This window comes from Athene noctua, chromosome 1, assembly GCF_965140245.1.
Source record: "Athene noctua chromosome 1, bAthNoc1.hap1.1, whole genome shotgun sequence".
Lineage (NCBI taxonomy): Eukaryota > Metazoa > Chordata > Aves > Strigiformes > Strigidae > Athene > Athene noctua.
This window is the reverse complement of record NC_134037.1, coordinates 69193510-69217537: the sequence shown is the minus strand read 5'-3', so window position 1 is coordinate 69217537 and position 24028 is coordinate 69193510. Positions and strand designations below refer to the sequence as shown.

Below are 24028 nucleotides of genomic sequence, written 5' to 3'. Positions count from 1 at the left end.
AAAGCCGTTACCTGAAGGGCATCTCTTTCTAGGAACTTTTAAAACTAAAGAGATCATGAATCCTTCACACCTCAGAAAGAACAATTGCTGGACACTTAACAATGATGAACAAGAGAATGGTTACTGCCATGGTCCCTTTCTATAATATCTGTGGCAACATAGCCCAAGAAAGCTCTTCACTGGACATAGTCAAAGAACAGAACCATTTCTCTACATAAGATCTTTCTTCTGTATTTTCCTTCCATGCTTGCTACCTGTATACCCCAAGCACAGGATGCAACACTGACATTGCCGGTACAAACCCATGACAAAAATATTAATGGAAAGAATTCCACCAACTTTATACTAACTAGTAGCTTGGACTGTTACTGCCCACACTTTGTATTTGGCATTTAAATCTTTACAACACAGACACTTGGCTTTCTTTTTTCAGGTGCACTTGGCTCTTCAGAGAGCTGTATCTAAAACTGTATCTAGTTTGATAAAACACGATTTGCAATCTTCTTCTTTGGACATTACGGAAATGGAGGACAAGACTGCATGTCCTTCACTGACAAACATCACTTTAGTAGTGATATATGACCATAGTGATCACACATAGTAGTTCAACTGCTAGTATTAGGAAAGATAGGTCATCCTGTCTGTCACCCAGAACTCTGTTTCTGTTGGGACTGAACCACTCTGTAGGATGTGACTGTGCTCCACAATTCTGACACCCAAAATAAAGCCAAGAACTTGAGAAATTTTTTGTGATGGGATTGTATCTCTTCGGCCTTTTGCTTAAAAATAGATCTCTATATTTTCCTGTAGCACTACAGCCAAAATAGATGGCTTTGGGATTCTGCTTGGACTATGTATACTTTAATGTTGAAAAAGTTAATACTAATGTTAAAAGGTAATGATAAAATTACTGCCTCACAACTCGGTTACATACTGCAGGGAGTTCCACACAGACCATTTTTACCATAATGTTGCCTCTAGTAATACTGCTATCAAATGCCTCCAACTGCAACAGGAAGAAGTATCACAGCAGACAAAAATCCCATCTGTGTTATTTTTAATCTGGGAATGGGAGTTCTTATTTCTCTACTGCCTGTTCTGGTTTTGGTGCTGATCCATCACAGGAGACTGGCTGGTTTGCTGCAGCACCACACCAGCACTGCTTATTTCCAGGCTGACTCATTCCTCACCCACACACTGCAAGTGACAGTTCTAGCTTTCCATTGCACACAGGCAGGTCTCTTGACCGAGAGAACAAAATTTTTGCCATAGTGAGGCCAAGAGATGACAGCACTTGGCTATCACAGGGGTGAGCTCTGAACAAATATAGGTAGGCAGCTCAGGATTCTGAAGGATAGCCTACAGTAGATAAAAGAGTTCTCAAGGAGGCAATGATTTCCAGTGCCTCATTTCCAGGACCTCCAAACTCAAGGGTTCCCTAGAGGAAGATGGGATTATGGTTGTCAGGAATTTTATCCTTCTGCCACCTGAATGTGTCCAGAGCCACTTCTTCCCACAGGATTTCAATAAAGGGGCCACCTTCATAAAAAAGACTGAGAAAAACCCACAGTGGTTCACCGTCAAAACCTCCATGACAATAACATTATCTTTCTTTCCTTAAAGTCATTCATGCATTCCCTCTCTCAGGAAAAGAGGATGTTTTCAAGCGTCACTCATGCAATCCTACATTTCTGCTGAGTGTAAATCATGCCTGTGATAAAAGGTGCACGAGCCATTTCACCTGCCTACTAAGACATGTTCAAGGACAGCAGGCCACCTTCTCCACTGCTCTGCAGACTCAGGGGCACTGAAAGCTGTGTGCAGCAGGCATGAAAGGCTGCTTTCATGGTACACATTCCCTCTGCATGGCAAATATGCCTGTTTCAGATGGAAAGCAGCATAGAAACTCATTCACCAAGTTAACTTGGAAACTCAGCCATGAAGTTAACTAGTTCCCTTTAAAGTTGGCTTGGTTGGCTGTCCAACCCAGCAAGCATTTCACATCCATAACTGATCACTGCAGCTGCAAAAAGCAGGTGATTCAAGTGTGCTGCTACTCTGCTAGCATTAGCCAGATAGCAGTTACTGTGGCTATCGTGTGTCTCCACGAGGACAATTTCTGACTACAGGAAAAGGAAACCCACCTTGGTTAGGCGCTCTGGTTACCTTTTTCTCTGAATTTTGTTAGCAATCAGTCCCTATCACACGTATCATCAGAACAGTGAAAACTTCAGATGAACTTCTGAAGGCTGAAATTGCAGAAGAGGAAATATGTTTTAAATAAAAAGTCTGACAGAGAGGAAAATCCATAGAAAAAGGGCAGCCACTGTTGGAGAAGTGATATAATTCTCATATGGACAGCTAGCTCTCACATATATAGCCAACTGCAAGTCTCCATGGACACTGAGTGAACAATTGTTTTTTCTGTCTGTTACTCAGAAGTGCTAATTACCTAATACTTTTTTTTTTCTCTAGAATGAATTACTTTTATTATTTTAAATCAGTCTTTTCAATTAGCTGTGATAAATATACCAATTTAAATCTCACTTCTGAGTGAAGCCCATTCCAAGTTCTTCACGTTCTTCTACAAGGGGAGAGGAAACCGCAGATAATTTTCTGTTTCTAACCTGAGGTGCCAGCATCTAAGTCTGAATCCATGGTTCACAAATCCCAAACAGGGTTGACTCTTTTGAGCTCTGCTTCCTCTGCTGGGTAATAAAATGAAAAGGTTTCTATGAAGGGTTTCAGACTTTCTAAACAAAACATACTCTTTAGCCAATCAGCTATTTACAGAACTGATCCAATGGCTGCTTGAAACTCTTCCTTCCTACAACCCGCAAACCTCCCACCAACTTCCTTAACAGATGCTACAGTCAAAATTCAGATCTGCACCTTCAGTATCACACAGGCCAAGCTGAAAATTACAAAACTGTATTTTAAAAAAACGTTAAAGCCAAACCCAAGCAAATTCAAAGACATGATCAGAGAAGGTGTTCATGATAATGGTTAGAGATTTGCCTGCTTTTCCACATGCTTGCAGGGCAATTCAACCTCATCATATATAAGGCATAGCCCTGTCTACTTCCTCCATGCACTGAGGAAAAGGTTTTTGCACTCACCTCCCCCCTCACTCCTCCAGGTGTGAATTCTGTCTCTCCATCATAAAGCTGTGACTTCACACAGCATGTGCAGCTGCACAGCTTTGCCTGCGATTCATGAAGCAGTTTTCTTTATCACAACTGGTGAGATAGTAACCACAGTATCATTCAAGAATTTCACAGGGCGCTGTACTCCAAGGAGTAGACGATACATGATATGATATGATATGCAGATGCACACCCATCTTATGAGTGACAGACACCAGAAGACACGGCATTTGAGAAGTCTTTGGGTATCTGAAAGAGCAGAGCAGTCACTAGTTTTCCATAGATGATCAGGGAGGATGGTCTTGAAACAATGACTGGAGACTTGTAGTTAGGTTATTCAACATCAGGGCCTGCGTTTTCCACATGCCTCCTGTCCACTGCAGTTTTTGGACTCTGCAGTTTAACTCCAATAAAGCACAGATGATACTTCTCTGCCTCCCAGAGATGTGATAAAGGGAAATTTATTTCAAGATGGACAAATATGGAGGCTACAGTGAAGTGACAACATAAGATCGGTCTTGTTTCTTGCTCTGCAAGTTTAGTGCAGTTGAACAACTGCCCTCAATGCAGGGAGATGAAAAATAAGGCAGAGCTTCCTGGGGCAAAAGGAAGACACTGGGAGAGCCCTGTTCAAGGAAGGGAGAAGTAAGGAGGGGCTGGAGGGTGATTAGCAGCACACATTCTGTTTGAGCTTAAATAGGAAGGTCATCAACAATTGATTTTCCGGTTAGCAGCTTCATGAATGACAGTTTAAAATTAAGTGTGCACCGCTCCACCCTCTAAGGTGCTTTCTCACCCCTCAGTAGTTCTTTCCAGTTACTGGCTCCCACAGTGGTATAGAGCAAGAATGCAAGCCCCGAGAGCAGGCTTGTCACACTGAAAAACAAAGGTTGTGGGGGACATGGAGGGAAGGGAACCTAGGGAAAATGGTGTTGAGACTCAGACATGAAGTGGTAGGGGGAAGCAACATTTTAAATTTTTGTTGGAAATCATGAATAATAAAATCTGTTTTTTAACTAGTGATGGAGAAATGAGGGTCTTCAGAACTGGAATTTCCCAGCCCTGCCCAACCCCACAAGCTCAGGACAGGGGTCAAGAGGAAGGTGTGCTGCTACAGAGAAAAGTTTAATAACTTTGAAGATATGAGTGACAGGATCTGCATTTTTTTCTATTCACAATTACATGTCAAGATTAACAAACCTACTTAAAAAAATATTGATGTCACCATAAGGACTCAAGTTTAGCTCAGGTATGTTTTTTTTTTCCTTTTAACGTCTCTCATCTGTCAAACCTCTCAGGCTGGCATATATTTTTTAAAGCTAAAGTATCTCACTATAAGGATCAGGCCTATATGTAGGCAATGTCCATATATCATGGATGTGTCGAACCTAGTGCCTATGACCAGCAGCAAAGACCCCATCTGCAGGCTGGCAGACAGCAGTGACATAATACTGGTGCAGTATTGCTGATTCTCTTTGATCACGTCACTGCAGTGAGTTAAGAGCAAGTTTCAGTGCACTTTCATTAATTGTACTCCAACAGTACTGGGGCAAAGAGTACATTATGCACCTCATCTGGGTTCTGCAATTCTTTCATCTTTGCAGTCACACTGATGGCTCTCCATGTTTGTACTGTGTCTTTCGTATTTCTGTCAGACATCAATTAACAGCATCATGATACTTTCGGGGATTTTGAAGGCCACCCCAAGCATCTCCATTCCTGGAGATTTTCAAAACCTGGCAGAAGTCCTTGACCAAACCAATCTATTTCTGAATTTGTCCCTGCTTCAGCAAGGGAGTTACATCAGAGAACTCCATAGTCCCTTTCAACCTAGATTGCTCCATGATTGTGTGATGTCTGCTTGAAGGCAATGGCATTCTGGCCTCATGTAAAGTTACTCCCAAGACTGGGAGCTCTCTCTCTTTATCTGCAGGCCCAGAGGGGTAAGACTTGCAGCTTAAAATTTTATCTTAGGACCATGGAGAACCAGATCTAACCCAAATTTCAGGTAATTACAGAGTATTACATCAGCGAAGCATTCCTGTAATTTTGAAAGCAGCCATGGTCCTTTCCAGACAGAAGACAATGCTTTGGGAAGGCAACATGCCTCTCCATATCCTTCCTTCGTAATTAAGCGTTGTCTATATCCAAAGTGGCTCCATAAACCTCATTCCTTTCTTAATTATGCAATGCTGCAAAAAGTTAAGATAGGGGAAACTGGACACACCTAGTCTGCTCAGCACCATATCATGCAATGCACTGCGGCACAAAGTCTCCCAAGCTAGTGCCCCAGGAAGACCCAGACTCAGTATTACAGACCCCTTATATTGTATTTCAAGATGTCATTCAGTAGTTACAGAATGCATCCCAGTTGTTGGAGGAAATAGTGGATGCACACCTTTTGTTATTAGATGCTGACACCTTCACATTTGCTTTGAATAAACCCATTTCACTTTCAGAAAGCCAAGGGGCATGCCATAATGCATGGTACAGTGTCAGAAAATTATCACAAAAACCAAAAAAGGAATAGTCTGTTTGTGGCTCCAAGGCATTTTAACAGACTCATAGCAAGCCTGGAAGGAGACAAAGCCTTGGCTCTGCAGCTTTCAAGTCAGCTGAAGGGACCTCAAAAGACCCTTCTTAGCTGCCACATGGGAAGCAGGCTGATTCATTCCATGCTGGGCAGGCCCAGTCCCCAGGCAGTACCTCTGGTGCTGAGATCTGTGCAGGTTCCAGACAATTCTCCAAAGAATATGTGAAACAGCCACTATGACTGTAAGATCCAGAGTGCAGCTAAGGGTACTAACAGCAGTTTAGCCATCTGAATTACAATCAATGTGTTTTTGGCTCCTGCTGCAGTCAGTCTTGTGATGACATTAAATGTTCCAGAACTCAGGGGCTATATTTAGCAAAAAACAACATAAAAGGGGGCACGAAAGAAGAGTTGAGCTTTTTCCTGGGCATGGCTTTGTCACTTACAAAGCTCTGCTAACCCACAGAGACCTTTGCCTCTCCCACACAGGACGTGCAACACTTTTCCACTAAACTGGTAACTTAGGAGTTCACAATGTTTCACAGATGTTAAGTAGGAGAGTCGCTGCCATTCAATCAGCGCACATTCGATGAATGAGAAAATCACCCAACAAGTGAGACTGGGGCCAGTTTAACAGAATTAACCTGTCATGCAACATCTTCATCTTCAGAAAATTTGTGGGCAACAGTATGTAGCAGGCAGCTCCTCAGGAATCCATAGCTTCATGCTGGATTCTTGCTTCTGTTGTTATAGGCCCTCTTCTCATTGTTTCCCTACCCAGTTTGTTCTAGACAGATTTCTAGGGTTGTTCAGCAAACACACTCAATTCCTTACCAGGCATGTATAGAATGATGTGTTTGAAGGCTATGCTATGGCTGTTTTTCATGTGAACCGAAAACACCATGTCCCTAACAGCCTGGAAATGTCTACCCAGATTTCAAGACCCCAGTCCAAAAGCAGAAATGGCTGTATAGCCAAACTCAATTTTTCAGAAAATACGAGTCAAGTTCCCAAAATCAAAGGGTTGTATTGGTTCTGGTCAAATTTAAGGGCCATAGTGCTCTGGCTTGGCTGGACCGAGCTGCTCATTCATTAACTTTGCTTGCCCAGACACAAAGAAATATTGAAGTCCCCTCCCACCCTAGCAGCACCTGCACCGTGCCCCTGCAGCCCTATATCCTCTTGTCCCACCACCCAGCTGGTAACCGTGTAGTCAACACAACTCCTATTCCTGTATTGACTCTGCAAGCTGTTTGTTAATTAATTACAAAACCATTCCTTCCTCTTTTCACTTGCCTCCCACACTTGTCCTTGCTTTTTGGTAAGGTTTTTTTTTGGTTTCGGGCAGGGTTTTTTTATACTTCATTTTCTAAAAGTTTATCTTGCCAGACAGCTTCCCCTGTGCCTTGCAGGCCTCCCCTGAATTGCTCTCTGCTACTTGCAGTTCTCGTCTGTGACTGTCTACACAAGGCTGTCATGGAGTATAGACATCTGCCATAGTAACATAATTGAGCTGAAATAAATAGCATTTCACCCATGAGTTACATTTGAACCAAAGATTTCAGAAACAAAGAGTATGGATTATTTTATGGTTTTGATCCTGCCAAAGTAATCAAGGCATATCACTACCCACACAGGTTAAACAGTGAGCTGTCGCTGTACTGGTAACCCTTAATTGCTGTTATGTTTCTCTTAAGGGAAATTTCTCACAGAATCTGAAAACATCCTCGTGATTTGTCATGTCAGGGAGTGCAGCTCACCACAGATGGATGGCATACTGAGGGCCCACCTCCCTCTCCAATCTCCCGTCAGAGGGCACCTTTACGGTACCCAAATCCCCTACCCGTGTGGAAAAAACACTATTAGGAGTGCAACGGTTTGGGCTGAGGTACTTAAGCCACCAGCACGCCATCCAACGAGTTTTCGCGATCCCCCAGCCAATTTTTGCATCCCCAATGGCCCTGCAGACCGGGTTAAGACACCGCCAGTTTAACTGGAAACCTTCCAGTCCCTGAGCAGCCGGTACAGAGGCGGAAGAAGGACGGTGACACCTCGCGGTTGAACTCCCTCATTACCTCGGCCCCGGAGAGGCCCCGCAGCACCACGGAGCGCGAACCCGTCAGCGGTTAAAGTGACAGTTTTCCGCTAAGCACCCCCGTGCCCGGAGAGCAGGCACGGCCTCCTGAGAGCTCCCTCACGCTCTCGCGCTCCGCCGGCAGTAAGACCTGCGGGAGCGGCGGCGCGGGCAGCGCGGGTCGCCCCGCGACGCGCATGCGCGGCGCTATCCCCCGCCTCGCTCGCGCGTTGCCCTGGAGACGGCCGCGGCGCGCGGTGGCCGTCCCAGCCCGCGGCCGGGCCCCGCCATGCTGCCGGCCCGGCAGCCGCCGGCGGCTCCCGCCGTTCCCTACAGCTACTGCAGCCGGCCCCGCGCCCTGCCCGCCCGCCCCAAGTACCGAGCGCTGCCAGGCGCCGCCGAGCTGTGAGTGCCGGTGTCCGGCGGGCCGCGCCGTCCGGCCCGCGGCCTGCGCGCCCCGCTGCCCGCTCCTGCCCTTCGCGCCTTCCCCCCACCCCAGCAACCTCGCCGCCCTTCCCGGGGGAGGGGGGAGAGCCCGCCGCCCTGCCGCCAGGTCCTTCCCGCAACTTGGGGGGAACTTGCACGCCCTGGCCTTCTAGAGGCCGTCTGGCGTGTTGGAGGTGTGAGCCCCCAGGTTGCGGCTCTGTAACCACAGCTACTGTGCTTGATGTTGCAGAGAAAAGGAACCTGTTCGTTACGCCAACCTCATGTATGACAGGAGAGTGGTGCGCGGCAACACTTACGCCCTTCAAGTCACACCCGTGGTATGTTTTTTATGTGGATCGTGCTACAGCATTGTGGGAAAGTTATAGGTAGGGCGGGAAAGCTGTTCCTCGTTAATGCTTGTAACTGCTGAAGCTGTAATTCTGTTTCAAGTATGTCACACAGTCACAGGCTCTCCAGTTAAATTAGCACATGACTTCAGCTTTTCTTTAAAGCACTTAGTTTCACATGACTTTGTGTAGTTCTGATTTTTTTTTCCCCATTCAGTAGTGGATTATATTTTTCCTGACATTTCCTTAGCGTAATCATCCTAAGAACAAGTCATCACTGCATAATCAGTTATCATATGCAGGGTGTCATCAATGAGAATAGCAGCTCTTGGGAAATTAAGTCTTGTGGTAGACTTTGGCTTACCCTGCTATAAGAAGCAGAGCTAAATGGTCCAGCTGTATGCAAAAGCTGCTTGTGTGGATGCAAAACTATTTTATTTATCTCCATACAGGAGTAAATGTTTTAGTGATACTTTATTTTCAGATAATATTTCTACACAGATAATCTGATCATATAAGAATTTAAAGCAGTCTGTATTTTTAAATGCTACTTTGTGGAAGTAACTTTGTGTTGTTCAGTAGCTGTTTCTTAAAGTGAATTTCATGTATGATCTCTTTAAGAAGTTTGAAACTGATGCTCATTTCAGTCCATAAGCAGTAATGAATTTAAAAGTTAGGATGGGTTTCTTTTGCTTTGTCAGCAATAAAGAACCTCTGACTTTTACCTAGCAAACACTTCTGTTGATAATATGATAACTGAGCTTAAGTCCATTTGACCTTCTTAAAGCTTTACCTAGACATTGTCACTTGTCAGCAAGAACATGCCATTTTAATATCCTTCATCTCAGAAAGCAAAGTTCTGTATACAATATCCACTTCCAAATAACAATTGCTCTTAGTGTGAGATGCCATTAGTACGTGCCTGTAGGCAGCTAGCATACCTTATTAGTTTCATGTCCTAGTCTTTAAAGTAACTGAAAATTTAGGGTCAGAACCCAGAAAAGTAAATCCGAAATGCTAGATTTGTTGCATTAAAATCAAGCAATCACCTTCATTTTCTTGTAGAGAGAAATTAGTATTGTTTTCAAGTACAGAGTGTATTCTGTTTTGTGGGGTTTTTTTCTTCTTCACCCCTGCACAGAGTACCCAACCCAATCCCTTTGAGATTCAAAGGCAGAGGGAAGCACGGAAAACAGCACTGGCTAGAAAGCGCGCAAAAGAGCAAATACAACCAAGAACGCCTGAGCCTGTGGAAGGCAGAGAGCACATTCATGTGCAGACAGGTAAAAGGCTGAATTTTTGAAAATTCATCTGAAAACAAAAACTTGCTGATCTATATTCACTTACTGAATTGATGATGCAGAGTTAAGGTTAGAATCACAAAATTCTAGAACCAGAGGTTCTCTAAAGATGTTAATAAACTTGGCTAATTAGTAACATTTTCCCAGAGGCTCTGTTTTTCAGTTTTCAGTGTACATTCATGAACACTAGTGAAGACTTCTTCATTTATTCTTTCCTTTTCCAGTATCATCAGAGAAGTTTGGTATATGCTTAAAATTGAGGGATTTTAAAATTTTGCTTAAGAGTGCAGTCACATGTAAGAATAAAGCTACTATTAAAAATTGGGGAACACACCCTAGTTTAGAATAGGAAACTGCCCTATTTGTGGGAAAACAATTTTATTTGTAGGAAATCAAAGTTTGTCAGTGGGTTAATCATGACATGAGTGCAATATTGCCATGCCCTCTGAAAATAATTTCAGATTGGACTGACTTACGAACTGGGAAAACAGCTGTCTTATGTGCTAATCAGACGTGGTCTGTGATTTCTGAATGTTCCCTCTGCCCCAGCCCTGCTGAACCTCCTACACCACCTCCAATGCACACAGCAGCTTTTACCATTCAAATACTGTTGGACACAGAAGGAGGCTCTTCCACAAGTGTGGAAGTCTTGGTCTTGTATCCTTCCCACTGACTACTGCAGATAATTTTAAGTATTCCACAGACATTATTTTCTGAGCCAGGCTATTTATCTCTGCAGTAGGAGACAGACAGTTATAATTCAATTCAAGCCCATGCTGTTATGAATGTGTGGTTACCTCAAGGCTGCTTCTGGTGGGGCCAGAAGTAGAATATAATTCTTTAACAGATCCAGTGTTCTGTTTTGCTGCATACAATGAAGAAAAATGTGGTTTCGATATTACTTGTTAGTAGATAGGCAGTCATTATTCCTTTTTGAAATTGTCCTATCCTGTTGACTCTATCAAGAATTGTTTATGCTGCAGTGTGGGCTGAAATGGTCTAGGCACTGACTTTTGAAACCTCCTAAGTGAAATGCCCTTTTAGGAATCACTTCCAAGAACTGCAGCTGACATTACAGAGAACGTGGCATCAGATGTCCTATGTTGAGGTGTCTTTTTTTTTTTTTAAACCTTATACAAGACATTTTATTCCACTCTTTGGATATAATTCACACTGTATCTTTATCAAAAATAGTTCAGAGAAAATAAAAAGAATCCAACTTTCAGCATTCATTGTACTTCTGTTTCTAGAACTGTATTTGGAAGAGATTAGTGACCGGATAATAGAGGTTGATACAGAGTGTCAAACAGATGCATTTTTGGACAGACCACCCACTCCACTCTTCATACCAGCCAAAACAGGAAAAGATGTGGCCACACAAATAGAAGAAGGAGAGGTATGAAGTCAGGTCCACAAGTGCTGTCAAAACATGCCTCCCATGCAAAACACATTTCTGATGCAAAATTGAGGCAGAAGCACAAAGGAACTTATCCTCATAGAACATGCCAAAATAAAGAGAGTCTCCATTGCCTGATTTGAGGTTAAGTGCAAAATTAAGGAAGGTGCTTTTCCATGTGCACTGGTTCTGCTGCTTTCACCTGAGAACTACAGTGTTGAGAAATGCCCTCCCCTGTAGAAATAATGTCTGGCCGAGAAGGGGTTGGGAACATGGAGGTGAGCAGAAATAGGGTCCAGGTGAGGGCTCTGCTTCTCCCTGGCAGCCCCCACAGTGGCTGTGGTAGAGTGTGGGGTGTCTCACTCCAGCCCCCTCCTCACTTAGCCCCCAGCTGCATTTGTGTTTCTGCCTTAGCTGGCACTGGCCTCCCACCTGCACTTCTCAGCCCTGCCTTCAGCACAAGGGCTTTGTTCATCCTCCTTTTCTGCTTGCCAAGGTGTTAACAGTGATTGTGATCAAGGGTCATTCATCTCTCTTTCCCTGACTCTCATCCTCAGCTGTTTGACTTTGACGTTGAAGTCAAGCCCATCCTGGAAGTGCTGGTTGGGAAAACAGTTGAGCAAGCTTTGCTGGAAGTCATGGAGGAAGAAGAGCTGGCCCAGCTGTGGGCACATCAGCGTGCCTACGCAGAGCTGCGTAACGCAGAGCTTGCTGAAGTGCAGCGCCTGGAAGAGCAGGACAGGCGATACAGAGAGGAGAAGGTAGGACTTCCTAAGAGCAGAACAGGCCTGTCTGAATGCTCATCAGAAGAGAGAAAACCATTTCCAGTACTGAAAGACAAGCTGTGAAATAAGCTGGATGTGCCCAAAAGGATATTGTCAAGTTTGATATTCCTCAAAACATTTTGGTGCCATGCAGCTGCACTCTGCCATTTGCTCTCATGCACCATCACCGTGCTGTTGTGTTTATCTGGAGCAGTTGTGTGGACACCTGATCAAGAGACCAAACGTAACAGTGTTTTCTTCTGTACCTGGTGCAGCTGCTATTCAAGCCTTTTCATTATAATAACTGCTAAATGAGTAGTCACAGTTCTTGAAAGTAAGAGATACCTCCTAGTCTTTTACTCCCAACGCATGCACTACTGTGTGTGCACACATACCTCTCAAGATCTCCAAGTATTAAGCTGTATTAGTACTATGCAGTAAATAGGAATAAACAGAAATGGCAAGTCTTAATTACTCACAATTCATCAGCCTTGTATAACTTGTTTTTTTAGTGTTTTCCTGGACCAATTTGAGTTTTAATCTTTTCTCACATGAAATAGGATATAATATTGGAAAGATGAAACATTCAGGAAATTCTGACCCAACTTCATCTCATTCCAAGGCCAATAACCAGCTTGATCTGCAATAATAGAGAGTCATGAAATCAATGCATACTAAGGTATCAGAGAAGGGTTTCATTTGGCCAGCTTTGAAGCCCTTGTTCTACAGACTTGGCAAAAGCAGAAAAGGTATACCAAAGGAGCATGTTTCCCTCTAGTCCTTGTGGATTTTAGTACTGCATTGAGTACAAGCTTGCTTTCAAGCACTTTTTCATACGAGGAGTTTTTGTAAAAATGAGAGGCTGCAAATACCAGGTAGAGACAGTAAGTGTCTGTACTTTTGCTTATCTTTACTATGTATGACTCACACTATGGTCATTCTTCAAAGTCTGTATCAAAGGAGTAACAGCTAAAGGCCTGAAAGTTTTACATGCAATACTGCCTTGACAGGAACGTCGCAAACTCCAGCACATGCAAATGCTGCAGAAACAGAAGGAGACCACAGAGAAAATTGCAGCTCGGGCATTTGCTCAGCGTTACTTGGATGATCTCATTCCCTCTGTCTTTAATAACCTTCGTGAGGGTGGATTTTTTTATGACCCTATAGAAAAAGGTTTGTATTTATATTTTTTTTTAATATGTGAACTTTGTAGTATAAAGGTCAAAACAACCATAAAACATAGCTTATTGTCATATTATTTAGAATAATGTCATAAGACTTTAGTCATTTACGTTTGTGTAAATGTGTACAAATTGTGTTAATATCTGTGAAAAGATAGTTTCCAAACTCATATTTTTAACACAAACAAACATTATTGGTCATCTATACAAGTAGTCAAGAATGAGCAAGAGCTGACAGTGTGACAGTGAGAAGAGCTGCTTTTGAATTGGAGAGAAATGAGTGGTTAGGTTTGGCAGAGCAAAGAGAGATCGATCCAAACTGAAGTAATTGTATTTTGATAGGAGAGGCAAAGAAATCTGTATGTCATCCTGAACCTTTTTAATGTTTATCAGAGAAAAGGAGAAATCTGTCAGTTAGAATTAGGCCCTGAAAATAATTTTGGAGTTGTGTATCGTTGACTCCAAGCTTTTAGAATCAGCAGCATTTCTTGTGGGCTACCTTGCTGCACGCCACTTCTCCAGGCCCTGCACAGGCACACAGACCACAGATAGGGAATAGTTACACTCTCTTCAGAATGAGTCATGGGGCAAGTGCAGAAACTGAGAGTATTTCGCAAACAGTGCAGGCTTTGGGATCATGGTGTAGAAGGAGCATGATTTGAGAAATACATGGGTAAGCAAGAGCTCTTTAGTCAGAGGGAACAAATGTTTCAGCACACCAGAAGCCAGACAATTTTGGAAAGCAAGGCAGGAAATGTTAATCTCCTGACTTGTTCAGGATAATTATTTTCATCTCACTAGAACATTACTGTGTATCTCATCTGTGCTAGCCCTTCAAGGGTGCCAGACCCCTTTGAAAAACACTGCAGTTGAAACGACTCTGGTCTGGGTCCATAAAGGTGAGGAACCTCAGTAAGAGAGGCAGGAGATAAGAAACCCAACAACACCTGAGAGATTTCATCTGGCTCTTGCAAAGCAAATGTCTTTTGGCAAGGATGTTCATCCCTTAATGGTCGTAACAAATGAAAAACAGCCTCAAGATCCTGTCACTCATCCTCAATAAAAAGACATCTTTTCTTTCTTTCTTCCTGCTAAATTCTTACAGATATTGAGACAGAATTCCTTCCATGGCTGATGACAGAAGTGGAAGAAACACTAGAGAGGAAGGTTCTGGGGAGGACAATGCTTGACTGTAAGTACTAAATCCTGGAATGTAATCTGGGCTACTTGATGGTTTTGATTGTTTTTTCCTCAGTCAGAACAAGTATCCCATTTAAAGGGTCACTGTGGTTGGTAGGAGGTGTCATTTTAGCAAGAACTCCCAAGTACCCATGGCTTTTGGTGGTGTTTTCCTGGGAGTTTTTTTACTTTATAAAAACATTTTTAATGTTGGAAAACTACTACTACATACATCTACGTAATTGATTTTCAGCTGAAATCATAGAAGTGTGTTGTGGTTTAAAGCTGGCCAGCAGCCAAACACCATGTAGCTGCTTACTCACCCTCCCCTGCCCTGGGGAATGGGAGAGGGAGTTGGAGAGGTGAGGGTAAGGAAACTTGTAGGTTGAGATATAAACAATTTAATAATTGAAATAAAATAAAATAAAAATAATGATAATAATAATAGAAATAATAGAAAACACAAACAAGTAATGTACAATGTGCTTGCTCACCACCTGCTGACTGGTGCCCAGCTCATTCTTGGCTAGTGATCCCAGAGAAGAGAGAATCCTGAAACCACAATCCTGCAAGCAAGAGTGAGCTTCCCAATCAATCCTTATTTATACATGATGTTATATGATATGGAATATTCCATTGTCCAGTTTGGATCTGTTGCTCTGTTTGTGCTCCCTCCCAGCTGCTTGTGTACCTGCATGCTAGCAGGACATGGGAAGTTGTAAAGTCCTTGATTTCTTAGCAACAACTTAGCAAAAACATCAGTACATTATCAACATTCTTCACATATCAAATTCCCTACTGAATCCAAAACACAGCACTATTCTAGCTACTAAGAAGGAAAAAAAAATTAGCTCTATCCCACCCATAATCAGCACAAAGTGTCAGTCATGCTGCACTACTGTCTCTCTACTGGCTTTATACTGTTTGAGGTGTGTTGATGCTGGGGGATGCAATACATTTGGCAGGAGCAGAATGGTTGAAGAACAGCAGTTCTTTTCCCTGCTCTAAAGGTTTTATTTCTCATGAGTTACACAGCCACTGTTGCTGTGCTGTTCTCTGTAGTGTGTCTGATTGTGCCAGAGGGAACAGAAAAGTCCATCTTGTCTACAGCCATGTGTACACAACGAAAGTCCCTTAACTTGTTTGTGTAAGCAAAGTGAGCTACGGGTAATATGTTCATCCTTCAGGAAAGGAGAAGAGAAGGATAATCATAGGCCACGGTTGACTGAGAAGTCAGGTGACCAACACTTTTCATCAAAACAAGGGCTTACCTCCTCAGCAGCCAATAATCATGTCTTTGCTTTTGAAATAGATTAAAATATCATCCGTCTTTGGGGCTAGTTCAAGCTAAGCATTCCGGTTCTTTTATTAGTCAGTCTTCAGAGGCTGTAGTTGAAACACCTGAACAATCTAAACTCTGTCTTCTGTAGAAACACAAAATGATGATGAATGTGTGTCCACCATGGCACTCGTAGATCAAACCACTTTTTACAGTTGCGTTACATCTTCCATTCCTATGGTTTTCCTCCTGCTGTGATTTTACCTCTGAATTACAATTGTGTCTGTTTCCTTTGGGTTTATTTTCAGTTTAACAAGAACCCTGAATTTTATTTGTTAAGGTATAATTTGGATAATTACAGCTGGTCTGTTATTTTATCCTATGATATATATGCTGGTATGTACACTCAAGGATCACTTCTTCATATACCTCTTCAGGAGGGAAGAAATTTTCTTTTAAGAAAGAAGTATTGTATGTGACTACTGAATAAACATCCCAAGGACAATGTTGCTGCAGGATACACTATGGATGAGAACATCTGTCATATTCCTGTTAAATCTTTCTGTTTAATTTTTTAACCAGATATCGTGGTCTTGCACCGGTTCTAAGATACACAGAGCACCTGAAGCAGGCCAATAAGCAATACCAGCTGTCCATTTTGCTATTTACCCTCTGTATTTCCTGGCTTTTCAACCACCCACTGTTAGGTAAACATCATCTCTGCAAAAGGATCTGTGAATTGCATTCTCCAGGTTTTGTAGTGGCAGACACAGCCTCAGCTTAGTTCTTGGCTTCTTTCCTCTCTTCTGCAGAAGCATGGGAAAAGTCTTTAAGAATCCATATTTGAATCAAGATGCTACTTAAAGGATTTATTTTGTCACTGTCCAGTAAAGGAGCTGTGAACAAAAAGGAAGCACTCTCAGTTTAAGGCAGTTAACGTTTGCCCTCTCAGAAATGACCATTCCTTCTTTTACTTGCTAAAGTCAATCCATGAATTAACAATGAAGCTCTTTTTAGCACCAGTATATTGTCCTATTTTCTGTGTTAAACATCTCTTCTTTCACTGTTGGCTTCTATTTTTCATATTTAAATGATGTATATCAAAGTGACTTGATTTTTTTTGCTGTGCCCGTTGGAAGGGGTATAATATTTAGAAAATTTACAAAGGCTAAGCAGCAAAAATAATAAAGGATAGGTGCTTTACAGGTGCTTTTCAGAAAGATAAAATCTTTTGATGACTCCCATAGTTGTGGTATTTCCCACTGCCAAAAACATCACTCTGTGTGCAACCTGCCTAGTCCTTGTTCCTGGTGGGGTGACCTGCTCCAGAATTGAGAAACAAATGTGAGGAAAAGAACAAAACAATCCAGGTGAACCCTTTCAAATCACTGCTTTCAGTGTAAACGCCTCCTTTGGCTGGAACTGGGCTACAGCATCATGGAAGTTTTTTCTCATTCAAGTATTGTTTCATTTCTAGTGTTACTTCAGAGTTTTTTCCCTGTTTAAGAAGTTATAGGTCAGTAATATATAAAATAATCTCAAAATATATCTTTTCCTCCATGTTTGTTAATGGTGGCTTTCTCTGTTTCAGCCTTGATTTGTACAGTGGTTGAAAAGCGCTTAGATGCATTTAGCCATCAACCTCTGTCTGATCAGACAGAGGCACCTACTGAAGAGCCCAGGTCAACAGATGCAGCACCCCAGGTGGCTGGTGAGACCGACACTGCTGACCAACCGGTCGCAGAGAAAGAAGAGACTGACCAACCTGTTGCTGAGGAACAGCCTTCACGTCGCATCTCTTTCCAGTTAGAAAAATCAGATCAAGCAGGAACAAAGGATTTGGAAACTGAGAAACAAGCAGGCAAGTCATCAAGTAGATGAAGATGAATGGCTTAGAAAGAAGAAATTAATTCCTATCTATTTACAAGTATTGTGCCCTAGCCATGCTGAAGGATGAACCCAAGCAACAGTAGAACATTAAATAGTGTTTTCCATATGCTGACATTGCTGATTTCAGGCTGTACGAATCAAGAGAGAGGTTACTAGCTGTCCTGGTTTGAGGTCAGAGGGCAGCTGCGCACCATGCAGCCGCTCGCTCACTGCTTCCCCTCACAACTGGGAAGAATAAAATAGAGCAAAAGGCTTGGGAATCAAAATAAGGATGACTCACCCATTACAGTCACGGGCAAAAGACAGGACTGTTAGGGGAAGAAAAAGCACATCAATTTAATTTGAACACCACCACCACTTAATTTACCAATGAAACAGAGTCAGACAGTGAGAAATACAACCACATCTTAAAAACACCCTTCTCCCACCCTTCCCTTCTTCCCACGATCAGCTTTACTCTTGATTTCTCTACCTTCTCCACCCCAGTGGCATGGGGGGAGGGGGATGGGGGTTGCTATCAGTTTGTCACACGTTGTCCTCCTGGGGGTGGAAGGACTCTTCACACTCTTAACCTGCTCCAGCGTGGGGTCCCTCTCATGGGAGACAGTCCTCCACAAACTTTCTCCAGTGTGAGTGCTTCCCACGGGCTGCAGCTCTTCACAAACTGTTCCAGTGTGGGTCCCTCCTGCGTGTTGCCGTCCTCCCAGCAACAACCTGCTACAGCATGGGCTTCCTTCAGAGTCCTGTCCTTCTTTGGGTACAGCCACCTGCTCTGGGATGGGGTCCTCCATGGGCTGCAGGTCAGCATCTGTTCCACCACTAACCTCCATGGCTGCAGGGACACAGCCGGCCCTCCCACCATGGGCTGCAGGGGAGTCAGTGCTCCGGCACACCTCCCCCTCTTCCTCCTTTCTTCCACTGACCTTGGTGTTTGCAGAGGTGTTTCCCTCAAAACTGCTCCTCACGACTTCCACTCCTCCTCTCAAGTTCCCCTTCTTAAATTATCACAGAGGTGCAGCCACTGTCGCTAACTGGCCAGAGATAGGTCTGACTTTGATCCAGGGGAGCTTTGAGAAGCTTCTCACAGGGGACCACTGCTGTAGCCCCCTTCCCTGCTACCAGAACCCACCACCACACACACAAACCCAATACACTCGTGCAGTGAGTGGCAGTGAAATTCTATCCCCTGCTACACAATCCAATCCATCAAAAGCCTGGGATGTTTACAGTTGAAAATTAATGCTGTCCCATACCCCTCTGCTAGAAAGTCATGAGAAGGACATTGAGAGCATTCTAATAACCTTTGCAAGTGCTTTGGTAATATTCTCAGAATAGAATTTCCATATTTTCCCTATTTTGAAAGGTAGATACTACAGCACTTGGATAAATTTCTTTTCACACAGTTTAGTCTCCTTTCCTGAGAAACTTAGATGGGCATCTCGGCAGGTAACAGAGTGAAGGCTGTTGTTCTTGAAGGTTTTCTTCGGGTTCAAAGAGTTACCTGCCACTGGGAATTTTTGCCAGTGCAAAATCTTCCTCAGCTTCCTGACTTCTGGAGCAATGGTGAGGGGCTGCAGCCATGCTAATTTTATCTAGAGAAATAAAAAGACTTTCTGACATGATTCATGAGAATTGGAAATGTTACAGCTCACTTTTGGAACACTCTATGTGAGTTTTAAGGATTCCCCATTACTGAATGATTGTTCTATCATGTATTTACAGGAGACTTAGCATAACCTAGAGGACTGCTGTGGATCATTCCTGAAGAGATTCAAAGAAATGCTGACTTGAACACTGATTTTAGAATGTTACAAGAGGAAGGTGATCACTGGAATATTTTGAGTTTTGTCACTCCTGTTTTGTGTTTGATTGCTAGAAAATGTACTTGAAGTGTTGAATTACTTTATTTAAATAGGTCGTGGCATTATTATGTATTCTTAAATTCTTATAAAATATAATTAACTGTATTTTTACTTCTTTTTCTTCATACCCTGCATTTTTACTTCATTAGAATGTACAACTCCAGCATTGTAATAGGTTATGTTTTTATGGGGGCGCACAGCCGCAACACTTTATACTGCACTGGCAGTTTTCCATTAATAGCCCCGTACTTGAATTTCAGCCCCAGACATGGGCAGGTTGGCAGGGGAGGGGACCCCTCACATCCTGTCAGTCACTGTGAAGCAGAAAACCATGAGCATCTGTAAGGAGGGGAAGGGGGATTTGGGGTAATAGAGTAGCTGTCACCTGTTTGGGGTGATGCCGGCAGACACGCAGGATGTGCGGCACAGGCCTTGCCGCTGGCAGGGTAGCACCGGGGCTGGCATGCAGGTGACTGGGATTGCCACCCCAGCCGAGCCCAGATGCAAGCACCACACCCCTCACACCACCTCCCCACGGGGACCCCTCCTGCTGCCCTTCCCCTCCAAGTCCCCTTTCTCTGGTCAGTGTCCCCAGCAGCAGCTGTCCCTGTCAGGCAGGTAAGGCTGCAGTGTGGCCAGCTCTGCACCCACAGTGGCCAGGGGAGGCTCAGGGCTCTGCAGCTCCTGGGTGAGCCTGTGGGTGTGAGAGGGAGCGGAGAGAGGACAGAGGGGGATGGTGCTGCAGGCACTAAAGGGCAGGACAGACAGCTCACAGTGATCCCGCCACAGAGACACATAGAAAGACACTGATGTCACCTATTGCACACCCTGTGCTAGTGATGTCCGATTGGACTTCCCTCCTCTGCTAAACCACAAAGGTGTAGACCTTTTCCAAAATCTACTCGCATTTATAGCATGAGGAGACAACACTTAGGGTCTGCCAACACAGTCTACACTAAGATGACAGACTCAGAATGGTTTGGGCTGAAAGGGACCTTTAAAGTTCATCTAGTCAAACTCCCCTGCCATGAGCAGGGACATCTTTCACCACGTCAGGTTGCTCAAAGCCCCATCCAGCCTGGCCTTGAACACTTCAATGATGGGACATCCACAACTTCTCTGAGTGTTGTGGGTTTCAGGGCTTTCTAACTGCAGCTGCTGAGTTTTCCATGTCATAGCTCAGCCCTGGGCCGAACCCTTTCAAAAAGTCCAGAAGAGCTGTTTCAACTTGTCCTTTGAATGAGACTGGAGGAAACATACATTTTCCTGCCAATATTGAACCATCTTTTCAGATGATAAGCAACTTGTAACACGTCTGTGTGTTGGACCCAGAACACAGGCTTCTGGGTGCTTTCTTCATTGGAACCATTGCAGACCAGACACAAAGTTCATTTTGGCATTGAACTGTATCCAAAGGACCACTTGTAACACAGAGGAGTTGAGCTGGTACCTCTTCTAGTCATTCCCAGGCTGGTACCTGTCAGTAAAAGCTTAACAGTAGCATGTGTGCACAGTGAGGCTTCCTATCTTTGTGTGTTTTATCAAAAACAGCTGGTTACAATATGACTGTATCCACGTGGTTTCCATCTATTGATTTCTCTGCAAAGCGCCAAAGCATTACTCCAACAAACAGCTCAGCAGTTTAGCTCCATGTTTACTTCAACACCTGCTTGAGAAGTAGGAAAGACATTGAGACTTACTGCCTGGCCCTGATTCAGTTTGGGAATCCTCTTGATACTGATGGACCAAACTGGACTCTCCATGTTTCTCCATTGCACACTGACAGACTGGGAGAATTTTAGTGAGGATAAAATTCATGGCTGGTTTGCTGCTGGCAGAAATCACGGGTTTCACCGAGCTACAGAGAGAACAAATAAAAAAATATGCCTACAAAAGTGTTTGCTTGCTTGCTTATATGCATGTGTTAAACATGAACCTCACGTTATCCATCTTTAATGGCTACAGCCTTGGGAGCCTGCAGAAGCTGTACTGCTTTAACAGCAGCAATGGGCAGCAATGGCCCTGGGGCGTTCACAAAGCCGCGAAGATTTCTGTCTGGCCCCCCTGCAGGAGACACCAGTATGGCAGTGTTTATCACAGTGAAATAGTGAACCTATTTCAGTATGGTTTCTCACTGCCAGGGTTTCTTTACTGGTACAATCCAGAAGCTAGATATGGCCTAGAGCAGGGGTTCTCAACCTTTCCTTCACTGTGGACGCCCTTTAAATACGTTTTGTGGCTGCGGACCAATAAGACTTAATTCAAGATTTAAAGCACTAGACTGCATCAAATATTTATTTAAATTTTCTTATGAAGGGTCTTCAGATTTGGAGAGAAGGGGAAATAAGTTAATCTGTTAATGCACACGCTCCTATTATAGTATCTTTACTGCAATGATTCCATACGATTTTAAAATAATAGCATTGAAACTCTTTTTGCTCAAATGGCCCATTTTATGGTATTTTAATGTGCCAGTTCTGAATTTGATACCAATTTTTACATTAAAATTTGGTGATAAGTTTTTACAATTCTTCTCACCTCCTCCCTTGTTTGTCTGTGTTCAGACACCATATGTTTTTGTTTACAGGTCCAGGGCCACCACTTGGAGGAACGTGTGGCCCTAAAGAGGGCCGTTGGGTTAAGAAAATGTCTTTAAGAGAAAAACCTCCTAGTTAAATGGGTGCCACCAACCATACTAGCGCTGAGTATACTAGTGTGTCAGGGCAGGTGGAGGCGTGGGGCTTGAGTATGAGAGGAGCATTGAGGGGAGGGGGCTGTGGGAAAAGGTGGTGCAGTGCTTGCCTGGGGCCACAGCAAATGTTTCCGAGCTGGACGTTCCCCACCCCTGCTTTAAGCCTTTGCGGACTCTCTGTGATGACATCGTGGCCCCCCAGGGGTCCACAGATCACCAGTTGAGAACCACTGGCCTAGAGTACATTTCAGTGGTCCAGCAATGATGCTGCTTTATTGCATTATCACTGTAGTTATAAACTGCCTTATGTCACCTTACTCCTCCTCCTCAGTCCCACCACGAACATTTGTTGCTCAAGTTACCCAGGTCTTGGTTATTAACATATGATAATATTAGCATACATATATTGTTACTGGCAGTTTAAGTTAATAAATTTGACAGTGAACTGTAGCAGCCGTGGTAGTGGCATATCCCATGCTGCTGACTGCCATGGGGTTCATGATTTCTGGCAAAAAGTCTGGCTGAGAGGCTGGTACAATAATGCTTGAAACTGCCCCCGAAAGATTAGTGTTATCTGTCAGGGTCCTGGCTGGATCTTGCAGCCACTGCTGAGACAACATATGCTGTTAAAAATGACCTAACAGTGGAATTTGACTTAATAGGAGTCATGATTCAATCATGCTTTGGCAATTGAACTTGTATCTACTTTAAACACAGCTTTTTGTTAAGATAATCATGTTGGAAAGTGCTCATGTGTATGATGGGTTAGGGAGTACATCCAAAAGATTATTTAATGGGCAAATACCCACAGGCCAACCGTTACTATTTTAATGGTGATTAATCAATCAAATACATTTGTTTCAAACAGAGTTTACATAATGCATTATCTACAGCTCCCCAAACCACAACACACTGAATCACAGGATCACTGAAAGGTCTAGCTAGGTCAGAAGGGATCTCTGGATTCTTGGTCAGCTGGCCCAACCTTCTCTAAGAGCAGGGTCCTAGATTGGACTTTGCCTGGCTGGGCTGTAGCGCTGCTGAAACGGTTTGGGGGGACCAAACCGTTGGCCTCTGCAAGATGAGCGGTTGGTCAGCAGTGCCCTTTGCAGCCATGAAGGCAAACTGTGCTCCAGGTTGCGTCAGCAAGACCATAACCAACGGGATCAAGGGGTGCCATTATTCCCCCCCTATTTGGTACTTGTTGGTCCACACCTGGAGGACCGAGCCCAGCTGTGGTCTTCTCTGGTTCAAAAGAGGCACTGAAAAACTGGAGAGGGTCCCCTGGAGGGCCGCGGAGATGGTTAAAATGTGGAGAACTTGCCATGGGAAGCAAGACTGAAGGAACTGGGTGTGTTCAGCCTGGAGAAGGCTCAACTGGATCTGACGGTGGTTTTCCAGCCCTGAAATGGTGATTATGGAGAAGGTGGAAGCATCTCCACAGGATGACCAGGACATGAAGAAACAGCCACAAGCGGGTTCAAGGGAAACGCCAGCCAGAGGTGTGCACAGGCTCCATTTCCTGCGCCCCTCAGCCTGCCGAGGTGCACGTCTGCAACCAGACCCCAAGATAAGGAGGCAAAATCGGTACGTGGGCAGAAGTTCTTAATGCCGCGAGGTGCCTTCCTTGGAAGTAATTAACTACCACCGGTGCAGGTCAGGGGGTTTGTGTGGGCCCTTGAGCACGGACAATGAGCGGCCACAGCCGCGGCAGGGTCGGCGGCCGGAAAGTCGCGGGCCGGGACCCTCGCACTTCGGTTTTAACAAACGCGTCAGCAGCGCCGTTGCAGAGCGAGTCCTCGGGCACCGGCCCGGCTCCCCTCCGCGCTCCCCTCCCCTTCCCGGCGGCGGCCCCCGAGCACCGCTGCTCGCCGGGCGGTCGCTGCCCCGCCGCTCCGGAGTGGCGGGGAGGGGACGCGGCCCGGCCGCCCGCCCGCCCCTCGGCCCGGCCCTCCTCC

At 44.3% G+C, this 24028-nt stretch overlaps 1 protein-coding gene across 1 annotated transcript; it reads left to right on the top strand.

Annotated features, from left to right (window-relative positions):
- Window positions 1–7999: 7999 nt before the first annotated feature.
- RSPH3 (radial spoke head 3) lies at window positions 8000–19483 on the top strand. Its single transcript, XM_074924499.1, has 9 exons — window positions 8000–8158; window positions 8430–8517; window positions 9668–9809; window positions 11078–11223; window positions 11781–11984; window positions 12998–13160; window positions 14274–14360; window positions 17218–17487; window positions 19239–19483. The coding sequence occupies exons 1-9, from the start codon at window positions 8043–8045 to the stop codon at window positions 19250–19252; spliced, it is 1230 nt and encodes a 409-aa protein (XP_074780600.1). The 5' UTR covers window positions 8000–8042; the 3' UTR covers window positions 19253–19483.
- Window positions 19484–24028: the final 4545 nt, after the last annotated feature.